Source organism: Dermacentor variabilis, chromosome 6 (assembly GCF_050947875.1).
Source record: "Dermacentor variabilis isolate Ectoservices chromosome 6, ASM5094787v1, whole genome shotgun sequence".
Taxonomy (NCBI): domain Eukaryota; kingdom Metazoa; phylum Arthropoda; class Arachnida; order Ixodida; family Ixodidae; genus Dermacentor; species Dermacentor variabilis.
Window position 1 is genome coordinate 96,684,308 of NC_134573.1, and position 20,826 is coordinate 96,705,133.

The following is a 20,826-nucleotide window of genomic DNA, read 5'->3' on the forward strand; positions in this document are numbered from 1 at the left end:
AGGGCCTCGCGTTCCCCGGCGGAGTACTTCCGCTCAGCAGGAGTGAGGGCACGCGATGCGAAGGCCACCGTGCGGACATTGTCACCATCGAGTTGCTGAAGAAGGGCTCCCACTCCCTTATAAGAAGCATCTGTCGTAACAATTACGTCAAGGTCTGGGTTAAACATTTGTATGACTGGGCTTGAAGACAAACCTGTCTTAACAAGCTGGAAGCTACACTCCGCCCCATCATCCCACGTGAACTGTTGACTAGACCACAGGAGCCTTCTAAGCGGCTCGACGAGATCAGCAAATCGCGGCTCAAACCGAGCATAGTAACCAGTGAGACCCAAAAATGACCTCAAAGTGGCAACATCGTGAGGAGCAAGCACTTTGACAATAGCGTCAACCTTAGACTGCAATGGTGTGAGCACTTTGGAGCTCACTGTATGCCCTAAAAAGGATAGTTCTGAAACAGCAAATGTACATTTCTGGTTGAGCTTCAAACCTCAATCACTGATGCGTTTTAGCACCTGGTGTATATTCTTGTGGTGTTCCTCACGTGTCTTGCCCCACACAATCACATCATCAATGTAACAAAGTAAACCTTTACAATCCTTCAAAATATGCTGCATCATTCTCTGAAAGGCTGAAGGGGCAGATGCAAGGTCAGGACACACTCTCTTAAAACAAAACAACCCTTCGTGTGTGATAAAGGTGGTTAGTCCCCGAGTTTCCGGAGTCGATTCTAGCTGGTGGTATGCCGACGCTAAATGGAGCTTAGAGAAGCACGTTCCTACGGTTAGTTAGGCAGAGGAAAAGTATCGGCAATTACTGCCTTGTTCACTTCACGTAGGTCCACACACAACCTAATTGAACCGTCCTTCTTCCTCGCCACGACGATCGGTGAAATCCATTCCGATGCGTCGACCGTTCAATTATATTGCCACGACAAACTTGGTGACATTCAAGTTGCGCGCCCTTTGCATTGGGCAATGGCACGCCGTACAGTGGTGTTGTTCAGCAACAACAGGCAGCGTTCTTCGTGGCACGGGCAGCCAGTTGGACCCGGCTCGCATGCGCCACGCGCACGAGGCGTCAAGCGAGGAGAAAGAGGAAGACGGTTCGAGCCCAGTTGGAGAACGCGAATGCTGCGGATTTCTGCACGACCGCAGTGACATTTACTTGTGGGCACAAGTTCGCCTTTAATAAATCTCCTTGTTTTACTAACATCGTTACATTTCTGGTGGAGGTGCGGGGTATGAGTCGAAGTCAGCGTAGCCCCGACAACCCGCGAGTCCATCCCGTGGAACTGACACCTATACACCAGCGGACCAGCCGCCGTCTTCGAGGTGACTCGCCCGAATTCGGCCCTCTTCTCTTCTTGCCAAGAGAAACTCCCACAACGGACGCCGCCACAATGACTACCCAGGTAAAACCGGCACAGCGAGTCGTAAGCCAACCTCGCAAGCCGCCAACATTCCATGGTGACTCGTTCGAAGACGTGGAAAATTGGTTGGAACTGTTCGAGAGAGTGGCGAACTTTAATGAATGGAATGAGAGACAGAAGCTCCGTAACGTATATTTCGCGTTGGAAGACTTCGCAAAAACGTGGTATTAAAACCACGAACCTTCTTTGACCTCTTGGGAGGAATTTCGCCGACAGCTGCTAGCAACGTACGCCGGCACGGATCGTAAAGTAAAGGCGGAAATCGCACTTCAAGCCAGGAACCAGCTCACAAACGAGAACGTGGCGATGTACATCGAGGACACGTCCCGCCTGTTCAAGCGTGCTGATCCCACCATGAGTGAAGATAAGAAGCTGCGCCATCTCATGCGTGGAGTAAAGCAGGAACTCTTCGCAGTTCTTGTCCGCAACCCACCGCGCACGGTCGCCGAGTTCAGATGTGAAGCAACGACCATCGAAAAGACGCTGGAACAGCGGGCTCGGCAATACAACAGTGAGGCAAGCTGCGCACCTGTCCATGTCTTCCCTGGAGGCCTGCCAAACGACCTGGAAGCCCTACGGGAGCTTGTCCGGTCAGTCATCAGGGAAGAGCTCAACAAGTTGCAGATACCCAAGGCTCCAGCTGCACTATCTACGTCGACGTTGTCCGGGACGAAATCGGGAATGTCATACGGGATCAAGAGCGTGAGCCACGGCCGACGCGGCGCACCCCAACGTACGCCGACGTACTCAGGCAACCCGCGGTACACAGTAGTGGAGCAGTTGCGACGACCGTTCCCTACCCGCCGACAGTGCGCAGTGCACCTCGTCTACTGGAACCACCGGCTGCCTATACGCCTCCAGCGCGTAGTGCACCTCATTTTGTGTAACAAAGGCCCTGGAAAAGTGGCGTCTGGCGTGACCACGAGCGCAGGCCTCTGTGTTTCCACTGCGGAGAAGCGGGTCACCTGTATAGGTTCTGCCCGTACCGTCAAGTTGGGTTAAGGGGTTTTCCCTTAAGCGCACCATGCCCTCGAAACGGTGAACGGCCAGCGGAGATCGAAGAATACTTGTCGACGCGCCAAAGCCCCGTTACTCCTCGCCAACGTCAACCACAATCACCGTCGATCGACTAGCCCACGCGCGTCTCCAAGACTGCCTAGGCGTCGTTCACCAAGCCCACACGAGGAAAACTGAAGCAAGCGACCTGTGGAGGTGAAGCCGCTGATAACCAGAGTTACGAAGATCCTCCAACGCGATTCCAGTGCGGTGACGACATAATTACAGTCTACAGGTGCAGGAACGAAACGATTACGTCAGATTTGCGGTTGATAATAGACGGATGCAAGCTGAATGCCTTAGTCGACACCGGCGCTGATTATTCGGTAGTGAGCTTCAAGATGGCGAAGCACCTTAAAAAAGTTGTGACGAAGTGGACTGGTCCGCAGATACGCACGGCAGGCGGCCATCTTATTACGCCCCTTGGCCGATGCACCGCAAGACTTACGATAAAAGGCTTCACTTACGTTTATGACCTTATTGTACTGCCAGAATGTTCACGGGAACTTATATTGGGAATGGATTTTCTACAAGCTAACGGCGCCGTAATTAACCTACGTAGGTCCAGTGTATCTTTCGCGACAAAACAAGCTATACCTGTGGAAGAATCGGAGGAGCGACGTCCCGCTGCACTGCGCGTCGTTGACGATGACCCAACTGTGCCGCCACGATGCAGTATAATGGTTCTTGTGGAGAATGAAAGATTTTTCGACCGCGAAGGCATAGCGGATGGAAACATAGAGCTCCTTTTCAACAAAGGTATTTGCGTGGCTCGGGGCCTTGTGCAGTTAAGCGATGACCGCGCAAATGTCGCACTTACAAATTTCGGTAATGAATTCCAACACATCGCACAAGGAATAGCTATTGCCTATTTCCACGAGTTCTGTGAAGCGACCGAATTATGCAGCCTAACTACGTCAACTGCCCTGCCAGGAACCTGCAGTGTCGACAGATCAATTACCGTCAACCCGAGACTCCCTGAAGCCCAAAAGAAACAGATATATGCCCTAATAAACGATTTTTCTGACTGCTTCTCCACGTCCTCGAAGGTACGGCGCACGTCTGTTGCTAAGCACAGAATCATAACAGAGGACGCCACAAGACCGGTATGCCAGCACCCGTATCGAGTGTCACCAAAAGAAAGGGAGATCATCAAGAAGCAAGTAGAGGAGATGCTTTCAGATGACGTTATTAAGCCTTCCAGCAGTCCATGGGCGTCTCCGGTAGTGCTCGTTAAGAAAAAAGATAACACACTTCGATTCTGCGTCGACTACCGTAAACTGAGCAGCGTAACCAAGCGGGATGTGTACCCCCTTCCGCGGATCGACGATACGTTAGATCGGCTCCGATGTGCAAAGTTTTTCTCCTCCCTGGATCTCAAGAGTGGATATTGGCAAATAGAGGTGGTTGAACAGGACCGTGAAAAGACAGCATTCGTAACCCCTGATGGCCTCTACGAATTTAAAACACTTCCATTCGGCCTCTTTTCCGCACCCGCAACGTTCCAGCGAATGATGGACTCTGTGCTTGCAGGATTGAAATGGCAGTCATGCTCAGTGAATTTGGATGATGTGGTCGTATTTTCCACTACATTTGACCAACATGTAGAGCGCCTGCGACTAGTATTAGAAGGTATTCGCGCAGCGGACTTGACAATTAAGCCGGAAAAATGTCAATTCTGCTTCGATGAACTTCGGTTTCTCGGACACGTCATCAGTGCTGAAGTCGTTCGACCAGATCCCGAAAAGACAGCAGCTGTTGCGAGGTTCCCGACACCCACAGACAAAAAGTCAGTGCAACGTTTCTTGGGTTTATGCGCATACTACAGAAGATTTGTGGAAAACTTTTCAAACATTGCTGAGCCCCTTACAATACTGACAAGAGAAGATCAAGCTTTCATGTGGAAAAGCGAACAACAAGACGCCTTTGACGAGTTAAGGAAACGCCTGCAAGCTTCTCCAATCCTTGCCCATTTTGATGAGACAGCCGACACTGAAGTTCATACCGATGCGAGTAACGTCGGCCTCGGTGCCATACTAGTGCAGTGGAATAACGGCCAGGAGAAAATAATTGCTTATGCCAGCCGTAAGCTCTCGAAAGCAGAGGCAAACTACTCCGCAACCGAGAAAGAGTGCCTTGCAGTCATTTGGGCAATATGTAAATTTCGACCCTACATCTATGGTAGACCATTCAGAGCAATCAGCGATCACCAATCGCTTTGCTGGCTGGCGAATCTCAAGGATCCATCCGAACGACTAGCAAGATGGAGCCTTAGGCTTCAAGAGTATGACATTACTGTCGTATACCGATCCGGGAGGAACACAGCGATGCCGACTGCTTGTCACGCGCACCCGTCGAGACAACTGTGTCAGAAGAAGAGGATTTTCCGTTCCTTAGCATTGTTGACGCGTCACAAATTGCTCAACAACAACGAGATGACCCGGAATTGCTTTCACTTATACAGCGCCTGGAGCGACTCGACGTTCATCTGCCGCGTATTTTCTTTAGGGGGCTATCCTCATTCTGTTTGCGAGGAAGTGTCCTCTACAAAAGAAACTTCGAGAACAGCGAGACAAAGTTTGTAGTCGTCGTACCCACATCTTTGCGACTATGCGAGAAGAAATTTTGCATGCATGTCACGATGAGCCGATGTCTGGACACATGGGCGTGAGCCGTACAGTAGCCAGGATTCGTCTGAAATACTACTGGCCCAAGTTATTAGCATCAGTGCAGCACTACGTCAAGACTTGTCGCGAGTGTCAAAGGCGCAAGACTCCATCCGTAAAACCGGCCGGCCTCCTGCAGCCAATAGAGCCACCAAAAGCCCCATTCCAACAAGTCGGTATGGACCTCCTTGGACCCTTCCCAACATCATCTTTAGGCAAAAAGTGGATAGTTGTGGCCACGGACTATCTGACCCGTTACGCAGAAACTGATTCCCTGTACAATGCAACGGCTGTCGAAGTTGCAAAATTCTTTGTCCACAATATCGTGCTCAGGCATGGCGCTCCCACAGTTGTTATTACCGATCGTGGAACGGCCTTTACTGCGGACCTAATGAAATGCTTGTTGCAAATGACACATACAGATCATAGGAAAACTACGGCGTACCACCCTCAGACAAACGGTTTAACTGAACGCCTTAACAGAACACTGACCGACATGCTTACGATGTATGTCGACGTTCAACATAGGCTGTGGATGAAATTTTGCCATACATCACCTTCGCATATAATACGGCGGTTCAGGAAACAACACGAGTCACCCCGTTTGAACTTGTATTCGGCCGAGCAGTAACCACAACTTTGGATGCTATGTTGCCGTTAGATGAAGAAAACCATAACTCATCTGACCTAGATGTTTTCTTGCAACGAGCCGAGGAGGTACGGCAGATGGCAAGGTACCGAATACGCCGCCAACAACGCATCGACTACAGCCGGTACAACCAGCGCCGTAGTGAAGCTCATTACCAGCCCGGTGTCAAGGTGTGGGTATTGACCCCAGTGCGACGCCGTGGACTGTCTGAAAAGCTTCTGTGCCGATACTTCGGCCCTTACGAAATACTTCGTCGTATAAGCGACGTCACTTACGAAATGAAATACGCTGGACACGAGAGCCCAAGACGGCGGAACTCCACGGAAGTTGCGCATGTTGTCCGCATGAACCCCTACCAGGAGAGGTCATGAACAACAACAAAAAAAAGTGAGAGCCCACAGGAACCCCTACTTCCTCTCACGCATCGGGCCGATGCGGTAAGGAGGGGGATAATGCCACGATAAACTTGGTGACATTCAAGTTGCGCGCCCTTTGCGTTGGGCACTGTGCACGCCGTACAGTGGTGTTGTTCAGCAACAACAGGCAGCGATCTTCGTGGCACGGGCAGCCAGTTGGACCCGGCTCGTATGCGGCACGCGCACGAGGTGTCACGCGAGAAGAAAGAGGAAGACGGTTCGAGCCCAGTTGGAGAACGCGACTGCCGCGGATTTCTGCACGACCGCAGTGTCTTTTACTTGTGGGCGCAAGTTCGCCTTTAATAAATATCCTTGTTTTACTAACATCGCTACAATATCCTCGGCCAGCAGACGTATCTCCACCGATACCTGTTGCCGTAGCGTGAGCGGCAAGGGTCGGAGGTTCGCAACGACTGGTGTCACAGATAAACGGCATTTAACATGGTGAACAAAGCATTTCACATGCTCTAACTGTTCCGTGAACAAGTGCGCAAACTGGTGCGTGAATTCTGAAGGCAGTGAGTCAGGGCATGTCACCTGGTAGCTATTCAAGGTTGAGCCGTTGATAGTGATTCTCAGGCTCCGAGCGGCATCAAGCCCCAGCAGCGAAGTGCCCTTGGTTGTGACATGAAATAGCACACTGGCTCTGTTTCCCTTGTGAGATACGTCAGCAAGAAAGCAACCGCTTAACTTGATTTGTTCTCCGGAATAGTTACTAAAATTGGCAGTCGGCAGTGGCAACGAGTAGCTGTTGGCTAGATATTTGTGGTAGTACTCTTCACTGAGCAAAGAAACTGTAGCACCCGTGTCGACAATCAACGACAATCTTATCTTCCCGATAGAAATGTTGGCTCGGATCTTTCGCCGAAGCATTACGGTCACCGATTTGAAGTACCGTGACGGCGTTGGCCTTCTCGGGCTTTCGAATGGCACATTTCTTTTTCTTCGATTTGCACATGCTTGAAAAGTGACCAATTTTTCCGCAAGAGTGGCAACGCTTGTTCCTCGCCGGACATGCAGTCGAGTTAGCCATATGCAATGACGAGCCGCACCTGTAGTAGCTTCCTTACTCAGAGTCTGACCTTTTTCAGACATCTTGAGTCTTTTTCACAGAGCTTAGCGCGAATTCCTGGAGCTCTTGTTGCGTTTGCTCAATTTCCTTCCCGATGTCAACAGCACGCTGCAGCGTAAGCGAAGACCCTTATTAAAGCATGCGTTCGCGCGTTTTCGTGACGAAGTGCCTTCCAGTAATTGGTCTCGAATCATGCTATCCGGTAGCACTGCCAAAATTGCAAGTAGACGCAAAGTCCCGAAGGCTGTTTGTAAATGCTTGAAAGGTCTCACCAGGCAATTATCGTCTTTGGCGAAACCGGTGCCGCTCCACCAAATCATTCGTAGCGCTCGCGAACTGCGCATCCAATGCAGCAAGCGCGTCCTTGAACTGGTCCACCTTGTCCTCGGCCTTGGCGTCCGCGGTCACGTCTGCTCCTTGTGCCAGGATGCTGCAGAATATTCGCTGGCCTTCAACCCCGAGCGAGTTTAGCAGAACTGCCCTGCAACGCTTGCGCTGCAGTTCATCGCAGCCAATGGCCTCCAGGAAATTCAGGAATACGCAATCCCACTGCTGCCAAGGCACATCCTGGTCACCGGGCGCAGGCAAGAAAGGAGGCGGTGCTGGAAAACATCTGAGCCGCATGGCTCCGATACTGACCCTAGGCATCAATATGGGGTTCTCGCTCAGACCAGACGCATGACATTGGATCACGCAAGCGCAGTATGTACATTCCTTTATTCGTCACAGTAAAGCCGCTTATATACGAACTTATATTGAATGACGATGACGATATGTACACTGAAAGAAACAAAACTGAAACAATAAAGAAGGATACAACACCATTCATGTCAGGGAGCATGATATGACGCCTACTATCGTGCTCCCAATCCATAGGTCCTTAGGCCTACTATCGTGCTCCCAGTCCTTAAGAGCAATTTCGATTTCCACGACGAGCATTTGAGGTCCGCTGGAGAGAGGCAGAGTAGCGTGATCCTAATAGCCTCCTGCATTCGAGCCTCCAACCTTCAAAGAGTAACATCATAGGCATAAATGGCGTGTTCGACCCCATCAACATCCAAAAATGTTTTGGCCATCTTGGCCATGACCAGATTGAACCGGAAGGCAGGCAGTACCGAGTCCTGTGGAGTGCCCCTGTCATAAAGTTCTCATTTTAAGTCGCGAATGTTCAAGGAAGTGGTTCTGTGGCTCTGAAAAGATTGAATATACCGGTAAGAACGTTCGCCAAGATTAAGATCTGAAATGAGCTGAACAATTACCATGCAGTGTACAGTGTCGAAAGCCTTCTCTATATACAGACCGAGTATGGCCCTTGTATCGCGAGTCACCCTTTCTATGAGCCTCTTCTTAATTCTAGGAATAGCATCCTGGGCCGAAAGTTCTGGCCTGAATCCGAGTTTTGAGCTTATATAAATATTTCGGGATGTGGCACACCTAACAATTATTACTACCACGCGCGCACTTCAAAATTGACAAGAAAAATGTGCTATTACCAATTAGCAATCCTTCCAATCTAAACGTATCTGAAAGAGACACCGGCAAAACATTGCGCAGTTCCACTATCGTGATTGAAAAGTCGACTTAAATTCTTCAATTAAAAATATAGCAATATCTGCTGCAAAATGTGGGGAGCATTTCAGCGCCGGTGGCTCATGTGTAGCCTGGTATTATTGTCACGTTGATATTTTACTTTACGATCGCCTTCTTTCCAACAGGCTAGTATTGCCATCTGCGTGTAAAATGGAGGATAACATTGGCAGAGAAGAGAGCTGCAGCATTTTAGTTCACCTTTTTAGCACAAATGTCGACACTGATCCATCAAAGCGGCACTATTGTCCTGTTGTTCAATGCTGTACAGTAGGCGACATATCTTCTTGCTCGTAGCGAACATCAGCCAAAAATGTTGTACACCAAGAGGCAGCAGTTTCAAAGAGAGTCTAATATCGCACTCCGATTACAAAGAAATCAGCCATTTAATTTCGGAACCATACTGTGCAATTGAAGTAGCTGGTAGAAGTACAAAACAGGAACAATAAAAGTAGTTACAGAGCTGCAAAACATTGCTTTCGGGTGCCAGAGGACTCGTACAAAGGAAGGACACAGACAGAACAGAGCAACTACAAAGTTATTTATTATTTAAATGAGAAAACATAGTGCACACACTCATAGCTAGGTGCATTGCGCCCCGCTGCTGACTTCGACATGGATAGCGACCGTGGCGGCCGCGTTTCGATTGGAGCGAAAGGCGAAATTGTTCGTGTACTTAAAATTAGTTGCAGGTTAAGGAAGGCCAGCTGGTAAAATTTATTCCGGCGTACCACACTATGACCGTTCTGGTAATCATGTTGTGGTTTTGGCGCATAATACTCCAGCAATTTACATATTTTTTTCTGATTTAGACCGCAATTTTTTCGTTCACGCTACACAAGAGGCAGATGTTTTGACAGCACTTGTATGCAAGAAATTTGTCTGAAACGACTGCATCTCAGCTAAATATGTGGCAACTGACGCGTCACTTACGCGTGCAAGACGTTTCGTGCTAATAAGATAGGAGTCTGTGAGCAGATGTGCCTTTTTTTTCTCATTCCTCAATATTATCACCCAAAGACCAGCTGCCCGCCGTAATGACGTAGTGGCTTTGGTGTTGCACACGGCGCCCACATATAGCTGGAGGCAAAATGTAAAAACACCCGTGTACCATGCTTTGTGTGCCCGGTAAACAACACCAAATGGTGAAAATAATAGGGCGCCTACAACTATGGCGTTCTTCGAAATCATTATTTTTTTTCATTTTCAGTTTATGTCTTCAAGGCTTCGTGTTGTATATTAGAGACGGGGTGGGGATACAAGAATTTGAATGAAACGTTGTCCACGAAATATTTACAAACACTTTCTGTGCTTGTTTGTTCTGCCCGGACGCAGAAATGATAAACCTGGTCACTCGGCGTACCTCTATTTTCGAAAGTGCTGCTTAACGCATTGTGATTCGGACAGAGTCGCTGCTTCGTAGCTGCAGTGCTAGCTTGCTGCATAACTAATTTTCTTTGTCTTATGTGAAAGTTAGGATAGAAATTGGTATTGCAAGAATTTCGGACTGCTCCAAATTACTTTCTGCAGAAGCATATCTGTCGCAGCTGGCGTGCACACACTGCTCTACCTTTGGCGAAAGTAGGGGGGGGGGCGGAGGGGTGTTACGCTTAGCTATTTACCTAATACAGCTCTTCAGCCCAAAGTGTACTTCGCGATGAATAGTTTCCGTGGTACCGGCTTTCTCGCAGGCAGCATCAAGACCATAATAAGGACCACCATGTCCGATAGGCTGGTGGTTCACTACCGCGACTCTCAGGACATACAACACTTGGTCGACGCAGTACAGCGCTACCTCAAGTGTTGCGGCATGACGCAACGAAACTTTCGCGACTGGGACAATAACATGTAAGAAATTCGACTCGTAATTATTTGTGACGCAGCTGCAATACCAACGAGGGCAGTACAAAGTTCATAACTCATCGCTCTGTATTTTATATATTCTATGAAAATTTGTATGTTAACATGGGCAAATCGTGTTATAGACAGAACAAGGCCTGTATTCACAAAACTGGCTCTCGCAAGCGTTGTTCTTCAGAGCAAATACAAGCGACACCGAATGCTTCAGACATATAATTTCCAGAGGCAGTCAGCCAATGGTGAAAGGTGCTAACGGACAAGGAGCTTTGTGAATTCGGCCACAGACAAGCTACAAGTCTCCTACAATAACAGAACAGGTGGAAACAGATGAAAATTTATGTGTTTATGTAACAAAATATGCAATCTTTGGAAGGTATTGGCTACTGCTCAAGAGAAACAAGGACTCTAGGGATAGCCAAGTGATGCACTCTTCCGCCGTAAGCATGCGTAGTAATCACAGTAATACTAAAACCAAATAAAAGGTGTCGCAACGCGCTACGCATATTAATCAGCGTGTGTACAGCACAGATTTCCTAGCGGATTTCTGCAGATGAGTGCGAATTGTAACCGGCATCGTATTGCCGCTCAGATGAGAGGTTTTGTAATACCAGATGTAAATAGCATTGCAGCGCCATTGATTATCTGAATTGTCCCTGAATACGTATTTGAGGCGTGACACAAAGAGTACAGAAACAGAAGACAATAAAACCTCCCGTGGCTAATAGAGTTTCTTTCGTAACTCATGGGTGCACCTGGGCAAAACATTGGGCCGCGATCACTACATCCTCAGCATCTCGGTATCCACGCCGAAACTCAAGAGAACAATTGGCGAAATTAGGCTTACGGACTGGGAGGCACTCAGGCAGTACCGCCCGCCCGAAACGGTATAACGGACATAGCGGAATGGATGCAGCACCTCCGGGACGCCCACATCCAAACCACTAAAACCATCCAGCGCACGGTCGAGACGCCCGAAGTCGACCGCCGGCCCTTACACCTGCGGGAAGCCCGTGAGGGCCTCCTCAAACCGTGGAAGCGACAGCGGTTAAACCGGAAACTACGTCTACGAATCGAGAAAATAACAGACGAAGCCAGAAATTATGCAAACGAGCTGACGCAGCAAAATTGGGTACAGTTTTGCACCTCGCTCAAGGCTACCCTGAGTACAGCGCTGACGTGGGCCATCTACGTTTCCTGATCGAACCCGACAAGGCGAAATCGACAACCAATCGGACGCTTCTAGAAATCGCGCACAGGTTCCCCGGAGACGGCCAGGATCTGATTGACACCCTAAAAACCAGATACCTGCGTAGTCACCCGATAAAACCCTGCCTCCCAAGATATGAAGGAGAACGAAGACCAGAACTGGACGCTCCCATCACGGAGGAAGAGTTGTATGCCACGGCACGAGCCTCACAGCGCAACACTGCTCCCGGAGTTGACAAAATCACCAATGTCATGATTAGAAACCTGAGCCGGATGCACATCCAGGACTTGACCGAATACCTAAACGAGGAACTCTGGAGCAAGGGCCAGGTACCGAACTAGTGGAACCACGCGGAAATCGTGACCATTCTCAAACCCGGCAAGAAGCCCGCGATCCACGCCCTGCGTCCCATCTTGCTGACTTCGTTCCTCGGCTAGCTGTACGAGAGGGTCATCGAAACCCGCCTCCAACATAACATAGAGGACGGTGACCTCTTCCCGCACACCATGCTTGGCTTCAGGCCGGGACTTTCTGCGCAAGATGCGTTCCTAATCTTAAGGGAAGAAGTTCTCAAGGGCATCCCGAAGGGAGGAGAACACCTCCTGCTCGCACTCGACCTAAAAGGGGCCTTCAATAACATCTCTCACGAGGCCATTCTCAAGGGACTAAACGACATCAGCTGCGGGGAGCGCATCTTTAATTACGTAAATTGTTCCTGACGGGCCGGACGGCAACCATCGGAATAGGCCAGACTCGATCGGATACGATCGACGTGCCGAACAAACGAACACCGCAAGGGGTGATAATCTCCCCGATTCCCTTCAACGTCGCGATGCTAGCGCTGACCAAAGAGCTGCGGAAGATCCCCGACCTAGGTTACGCCCTGTACGCAGACGACATCATGCTCTGGGCCACCAAGGGCGCCCTAGCGCGAAAAGAGGCGACCCTTCAAGAGGCCGTGACGGCCGTGGAGAGATTTGCTGCAGCGAGCGGGATGCGTTGTACGCCCGAAAAGTCCGAAGTGATCCGGGTGCACGGAGGGGGAATCTACATGTCCCCAGGCCCTATCGAACTCTATCTTGAGGGCCAGAAGATCACGGAAGGCAATAAGAATAGGATTCTGGGTTTTTGGATCCAGAGCAACCTGAAAGCCTCCCACACCATACAAACCCTAAGGTCTGTCACCAACCAGATCTCGCGGAATATAAAACGAATTACGAGAAGCCGCAAGGGCATGCGAGAAGAGGATACGCTTTGCCTCATCCAGGCTCTGGTGATCAGCAGAATGACGTATAGCATTCCGTATCACTATCAGTCGTTAAACAAACGCGACCAAGTACAAGTCGATGCCATCATCAGAGGCGCGTACAAAATGGCCCTGGGTCACTCTGTCACCACCTCAAACGAGAAGTTAGCGGCCCTCGGGTTTCACAACACCTTCACTGAGCTGTCGGACGCGGTTATGGCTTCGCAAAAGACCAGACTCCAGAGCCATCCTCCACCGGACCGGAACAGCAATGGAGCTCCGTGCCCACGATGGGCAGCGATCACTCCCACCTAAAGTCAGAGGCAAGATCCGGGTGAACCCGATACCGAAGCACATGAGTCATGAACTCCATGAAGCGCGACGCAAGCCTCGCGTCCACAGATAGCACCGACAATTCAAGGGTGACCCGTACGTAACGTACGTGGACGTAACGGCGTACCCTGTAGAGGGCCTCTTCGCGGTAGCCGCCGTGAACGGGAGAGAAACCTCTTTGACCCTCGCGGCCTCCGTAAGGGCAGACACCCCAGCTGCGGCTGAGACCACAGCCGCGGCGCTGGTAATAAAGCAAGAAGGCACGGTAGGCAGGGAAGTCCATGTCGTCTACGACTCGCAACAGGCCTGCCGTAACTTTACCAACGGACAAACACCGCTGCTGGCGGCTCAGATTCTACGCCCGAGGCTGCAACAATACCATCAAATCACGTGGACGCGGGCCACATGGGTCTGGAGGGGAACGAAAGGGCGAACGCCCTAGCTCGATCGCTAATCAACCGAGCGACGCAAGACCAGTCGTCTCATCAATCCCCACCCTTTACTTTCATGCCCCTGCCGTTCAATTACTGCGACCGACTCGATATCCAGCGACTCAACCGCAGGATTTATCCTCCGCCTCACAGAAAGCTCAGCACTGAAGATGCCGTAGTTCTCCGACTTATTCAGACCAACACATTTCCAAATCTACACAGATACAGTAAAATGTTCCCACATACATATCGCGGCATCTGCCCCTGGTGCGGCGACACACGCCCTACACTCTTTCACATCTCGTGGGGCTGCGGGGGCAAACCTCAACACTTAAAGGCGCCTAGCAAGTAATTTCAGCGGTGGGAGGTACAGCTGACCGGCGATACCCTGGCGGGACAAGAAGCTCTCGCGCAGCAAGTACGTCGAGCAGCCATGGCCAGTGGAGTCCTGGAATGAGGACACCACCCATTCGACCTCAAGAGCAACCACCTCGATGGTCTGAATAAATGTTTTCTCTCTCTCTCTTTTGTAACGGGAAAAACGAATTAATTTTTATCGTATCCCTGCACTGGTGGCGTTACGTCAACTAGTCCTCCCATCGTGAAGTCACCGTCGTTATCGTGCCTTCTTCAGGCCACCGCTTTATCTCCTTCGCCCCCGCAGTATAGGGCTGCGTTGAGAGAATAAGAGAGTTTTTCTACCATCGCCGCTTCATTCTTCGCGCTGAACAGAATCCTAGCACCAGCGAACCTGCCTATAGTGTAGGATCACATTATGAGCTATAAATAGTGGCAGAAATTCGTACCAGCAAGCGAATCGTTCTTGTTTCTATTCACACAAGATATCACGACATAATGTACCTTATACAATGTGTTTCCTTTGGCTGTACATAGGTGGACGTAACGAATATATGCAATCATGGTATGTACATGTGTACAGGGTGTTTCTTCCAGGTACGCAAAATATTAAAACATATAATATTGGTCACTCTATTGTTATGCTTGTCATTATAGTGTAGAGATATTCGAGCAAACTTCAACAAACCTTAATTTGGATGAAAAGCGTAAAAAATAATTTGCCTAGTTATGTTTGTATTTTAAGGAGTGCTACTTATTAGCTCATAAATGTTGGCCTTACTCGACTAATGCATCCAATAAGTTTGTAGGTCGAGCTCGGCAATACCTTGCTCAACGATAACAATTTTCAATAAGCGATCTGTTGTCGGAGCTACGTGAATATTTCCCATGTGTAGGCGCTCTGAAATCAAACCCAATTTTTCAGGAAAACGCCATTGACATGTCACTCTACCCGCCTGTCACTCCATCGGTTATGGCTGCATTCCGATTTTTTTTTTTTGCATGAGCGTTTCTAGTGCCGGTGTTTGTCGCCATGCATAAGGGAAGCACAGTAGAACGACGACGAAAAAGAAGTGCGGAACCGGCAGCAACTCTATACCATATCGGTGAAAGCTTTAATGCACAGGACGAAGCGCATGGCACATTTATGCAGGCCTGCGCCATTCATAACGAAATATGAGGAGGGTTAGACCGGCGTATTAGGCACTCATAGGCAGCCATGGTTCGACACAGCACGGGAACACGAAAAATTAGTTTGCGTAGCTGTCATGTCAGGTTCTTTACTGAATATATCATTAGGCGGCATAATATGGACGGCTGGCATTTCACTTGGAAGGCAGATAGCCAAGTGAGAATATAATTGAAAAATTAATTAGCACAATTTTGGCATAGCGCTCATGCCTCCACCAATTGCCAGTTGTATAAGATAACCCATGGTGAACAGAAAGTCATCGGCATTTAAAATGCTCTGATACTAAAAATGATGCAACTACGAAAGCGGACACACCCTATATGCATACAGTAGCCTCACATACATAGTCAGGCCACACCAAGCTATTGAAATAGTGCGTAATAAGCAATAATTTGATAACTTGGCACGTTATGTTTTAGATTCGGACGTTTTGAAACTCAAGAAGGCCAGCCATACGAGTGCTAGCGCTCTCTTAGTAGATAATGGTCGTATTCACTTTTGGGATTATAACTGCGGCAATGTGCGCTTCGCATCACCACGCAATAAGCACTGTGCTATCGCGCGATATTCGCGCTTTTTTATCAAGCGAAACTTTCTTCGCTTCTTCCTTCGACTTTTCCACTGCTGCTGCTGCTCCCGTCGCTGCTGTAGCTGTCGCGCACGCTGCGTAGGAAGGGGGTTCAGAGCGTTCATATACATGTCAGAAGCTTCGCAGAGAGAAAATACAAGGCTAGAAGCTGGTTTGGACGTTTACACCACGTCTCTTGTGCACAATGCCTTCTACAGCTCCCTGCGCGTTGCCACAATGCCGTCTTGACATTCGTAATTATGCGACAACACCCTGCAAAAGTATTGCAGAAACTGCAACGCTTACGTTTCTGCTGATGTGCAACCGTCCAGAGGGGACATATAATGGTAAAAAGGAGGTAGGGAGAAGAGGCAGAGAATTGGTTCGACCGAGGCAGTCACGAAACAAGTAAATTTATAGCTATCCACTGCTCTCTCTCAGTTACCATTCATGGGGAGGGTGGGAGAGGGAAAATGCAACGTGAGAAGGCGAGGAAACGCTACTGTTGACAGTGGCTGTGGACGAACTGGATAATTTGAGTTCTGGTTATGGTACGGTATGTTTCTGCTATGTCTGAAAAATGAAAACCATGCGGCTGCTTCAAGCGGACCGATGACGGGCTGCGTGCGAACGCACAGGCGCATTAACGCATAGTAGCGTCTATAGGTGGCGCTACGGAGCAAGCCGCACGTCAAATTTACACTTCGGTGGCCGCCGTGGTAGCTTTGCGGCTATGGCATTGCTCCAGTTATCGGGTTGGATTCCGAAAGTGGAAGTCGTATTTCGACGGGGACAAATACAAAAATGATTTTTTTTTTGTAATTTAGGTTCACGTTAAAAAAACCTAGGGGGTCAAAATTAATCTGGAGTCCGCCACTACGGCGTGCCTCATAATCTGACTGTGAGTTTGGCACGTAGAGCCTGGTAATTCATTTAATGCTTAACACCTCTGCCACGATGCGATAGACAGTGTGGGGCAAAGACAATGCTAATCTTCTCGGAGGTGATGTACAATGTCGCACAAAGCAAGCACGTCTTTTTGCGTGTTCTGTGTACTACGCAAACAGCAGTGTTGCACGCAAAGTAAAGTTTAAGGTCAACTCATCACTCTAGGAATGAAGGAATGCACTAAAGGCTGAATAAATGAAGCACTCGCCATGAACATTAGCGTAATTATCGTCAATCAAAGCAAACTGCACAAAATGTCACTAACATAAATTCCCACAGTGCTTTGGATGGGCATATTTTCGTCTTTGGAAACATTACGTGCCAAATACACGATGTGATTTGAGGGCACGACCTAGTGGGGGCCTACGGAATAATTTTGACCACCAGGATTTCTTTAACGTGCACAAAGTGCATGGTACATGAATGCTTTTGCAGTACACCCCAATCAAAATGCGGCCGTCATGCCCAGAATTTGATCCTGCGCTCTCGGGGCTTTGCAGCGCACGGACATAGCTACTAGGCCACCACAGTGGGTAGCATTCGCGCTTGGTAAGCGTAACTGTGTTTTGTCAGTTGTGCTAATAGTGTACTTGGAAAGCAACAACAGAGAACGCTATAGTGCAGGAAACCTACATTAAGTATATCACAATAAGGTTCTTTATCGATCGCTGTCCACTCTGTATAACTGCTACTCTAGAAATTAGTTGAGTTCAAGAGGAGTCTCTGAACACTGCAGATTTCTTCAGTTTTCGACAATTTTCTTCATCACTATAAGAAAGCCTCGTCCAACGTGTGTGAACCAGCTAATGAAAGTTGCTTGAAAACATTTTGTGTAAATGTAAAGGACCAGACTGCGGAATCACGCAATATAAACTGAAACCTACAACGAGCGCTTTCGTACGTGTATATTGTAGATATGCCATTTTTACATTGGCAGCCATTTTATTCCCTATCAGGTTATGCTACAAGCTATACATGCATGCATGCACGTAGACTGTGTCATTGCCAAGCAAGCATTCGGTTCATTTTGACGCCATAATTTACCCAAATACTACCAACTTTTACAAAGATTAACAGAGGTGTTTCATGGTACCACTGCAAGTCCTATAAGGGTATATGCGGTATACCTTTCATTGCTTTTTAATGAACGAGTAACATTATTTATTTATTTATACAATACTGCAGGCCCAACTGAGGGCCCGAGCAGGATGGGCAGAATACATAAATGTTTGCGTGTGCACATATATATATATATATATATATATATATATATATATATATATATATATAGACAGAGACATGCAAAGAAAACATAAAAGCGATGCAACATATGTAAATATTATCAGAAAACAAAAAATGAAGGCAACGACTAATAAGATTAAGTGAAGGTACACTGATGGAAGGCAACTTGACAAACATTAGAACAGTATCACATGCATATATGAGCACTTGCAACCACCATCTAGGGAGGGGAAAAAAAGAAGTACCAGAAGTTGAACGAGCGCTCATTGCAACATAGAGAAAATAATAGAATAAGGATGATGCAGAAAGTATTATACAACATTCACGTGTAAAAAAAGAAAAAGAAAACATGGGCATATTAGGGAACAAATGGTATTGTTGCTATTCCAGATACCAGCACGGGTCGATAACGTATTCCCTTTGACAGCGCTTCATGACTGCCAGAGCAGACAGACCTGTTCAATTTATACATATCCAGTGCCGCGTCCACGTCAAACGTGTTGCAGCGGTATTCAGCAATTAGTACAATTCGTCAGCGTGCAGGGATAATCCAAGGGTCTATCTGCGTCGTTCGCCTTGTTTTTTCAGCTACTTCCATTGTGACGTGACCAACCCGAGCCACGAGCGTTGTTCGGTACCACCGTCATGCTGCCGACCCGAATCTACTTTCACGGGCATCTTTTGTGGGCGCAGCGTGCTGAACCTGTCCGACCACGACGCTTGGTTCCGCGTCCACACTGGAAACTGTCCGGACGCGACAAACCGCTACGTGAAGGAGCACGTCATGATCATTGGAGGCGTCTGCCTCATCGCCGTCATTGTTCTGGCATTCGTCGACATGGTCACGAACGCCGTAATTGACGAGATCGATATCATCCGCCGGATATATGACCATGTCAGGGGCGCCTCCTCTGGGATGTCAAATGCCTTGACGTCCTAAGCAGCAACACTAAGTGAACATTGTTTGAAGGATACAACGTAATAATTACTGTGACGAGAAATATTTGATGATGTCTACAAACAAGCAATACATGTTGTCAATATCTCACGTGCGCTGAAAAGTAACGCAGACATCTTAAGCACTGGCACAGCGACAGTGAAAGGGAATTAATTGGTAGTGAGCTGGCATTGAATTTTATATTTAGGAAATATCTTTGTGTAACAGTGGGACAGTTGCCTATGCTTTCTGCCCCATACTTTAGGTCGCAGTAGCAATTGAATGGCGCCACTTGCATTAGATGACTCGACATCGAAAACTCTTGGCGAAAGGGGTAAGGGCACAGATGAGCTTGGAATAGTTTTCCCCGCTTTCTCTCATTCTCTACCAGTTGTCTTCTGAAAATCTGACTGTAACACCAGCTTCCCATTTTAATGACGTCGATAACTTTTATTACCTGCGTAATCTTATGCAGCTTGTTTGTTGCTTGACGATGCTTGACGATGCTAATGACGGCTTTAGGAATGAGAGCAACAGCTGAGTGGTTGTCGCCAAGGAAACAGAAGCCCCCGCATAAATCCGAATCAGAAATGGCATATAAAGAACTTATTAGCAGTTTTCTGGCACCTTCGGCGCACGCCTCAGTTCTTACACAGCTACGCCAACATAGGCCATAATTTGAAATAGTGCTCTGACGAACGTACCAGAGGTTTCCTGATACCTCTAGTCATGCGCGTTTTCTTATTTACCATATTGTCTGAAATTTAGCTTCAGATTCCTGAGTATATATGCTTGCTGATAGCTGCACTGTCCAATATTTATTTTTTAATTATATGTAGCATCTATTTGAATCCCTTAAGCTCTTGAATAAAAGTTTTTCACTCTATTTTTCTTAGAGCACAAAAAAACCGATTATGATGACATGCATTGGATAATACGTGCAAGTCATATAAAATTTCTGGGAATTACTGAAATCTGAGTGCAAATACAAATTCTACTAACGGAGGTCGCTGATTTGATTCAATTTGCGGCGGCGCTGGCTGCATTGGTGCTCGAAGAAATATGACGGTTTGTCAGTGAATTCACCGTGAGAGGACGAGTTTGTACGTAGAAGGACCGGAAGTATCGAGAGGTACCATCGATGATAGAAAGTGAACTGTTATCGAGCCATTCTTCGTCCATATATTACGGAGGGCCATCAAAGATAAACAGATACAGCCGTCGGCGGCTTACCCATTTCTTTCATGAAGATGGGGATACATAGTATACCTAGGCAAGCAACAGGCTCTCTTTTTATGAAAGTAAAATCATAATGTGCTACCAAACACTTTAATCTTCGACATAGTCTCATTCCTCAGCAATAACATTGCACCCAGTGTTCCTGAAAAAATGTCCTGCACGTGTCAACCACTAAGAACCGCTTGACTTACTCAATCATGTATGAATGGCAACACTTTGGCTGGCTTTCTAAATCTACGAAGAGAGTGAACTAAGCGGAAGGTGAACTCTTACGAATTACCGATCTTCATATCGGGAGTCATCCTAGAGAAGAGACATAAGTGTAAGGATACGACTTCTAAACGACGTAACTGTAGTTATGCTTGCCTTAATCAGATACGAACCACAGAAA

General features: G+C 48.0%; 1 protein-coding gene across 3 annotated transcripts in view; it reads left to right on the plus strand.

Annotated features, from left to right (window-relative positions):
* Positions 1-19,847, plus strand: part of LOC142584939 (tetraspanin-33-like) — a 41,553-nt gene extending 21,706 nt beyond the window's left edge. For all 3 annotated transcript variants that reach the window (XM_075695301.1, XM_075695303.1, XM_075695302.1), the window contains 2 exons: positions 10,567-10,723; positions 18,848-19,847. In XM_075695301.1, coding sequence (XP_075551416.1) covers positions 10,567-10,723; positions 18,848-19,199 — 509 coding nt within the window. In that variant the 3' untranslated portion in view covers positions 19,200-19,847. The remainder of the gene's footprint in view (positions 1-10,566; positions 10,724-18,847) is intronic.
* The last annotated feature ends 979 nt before the right edge of the window (positions 19,848-20,826 follow it).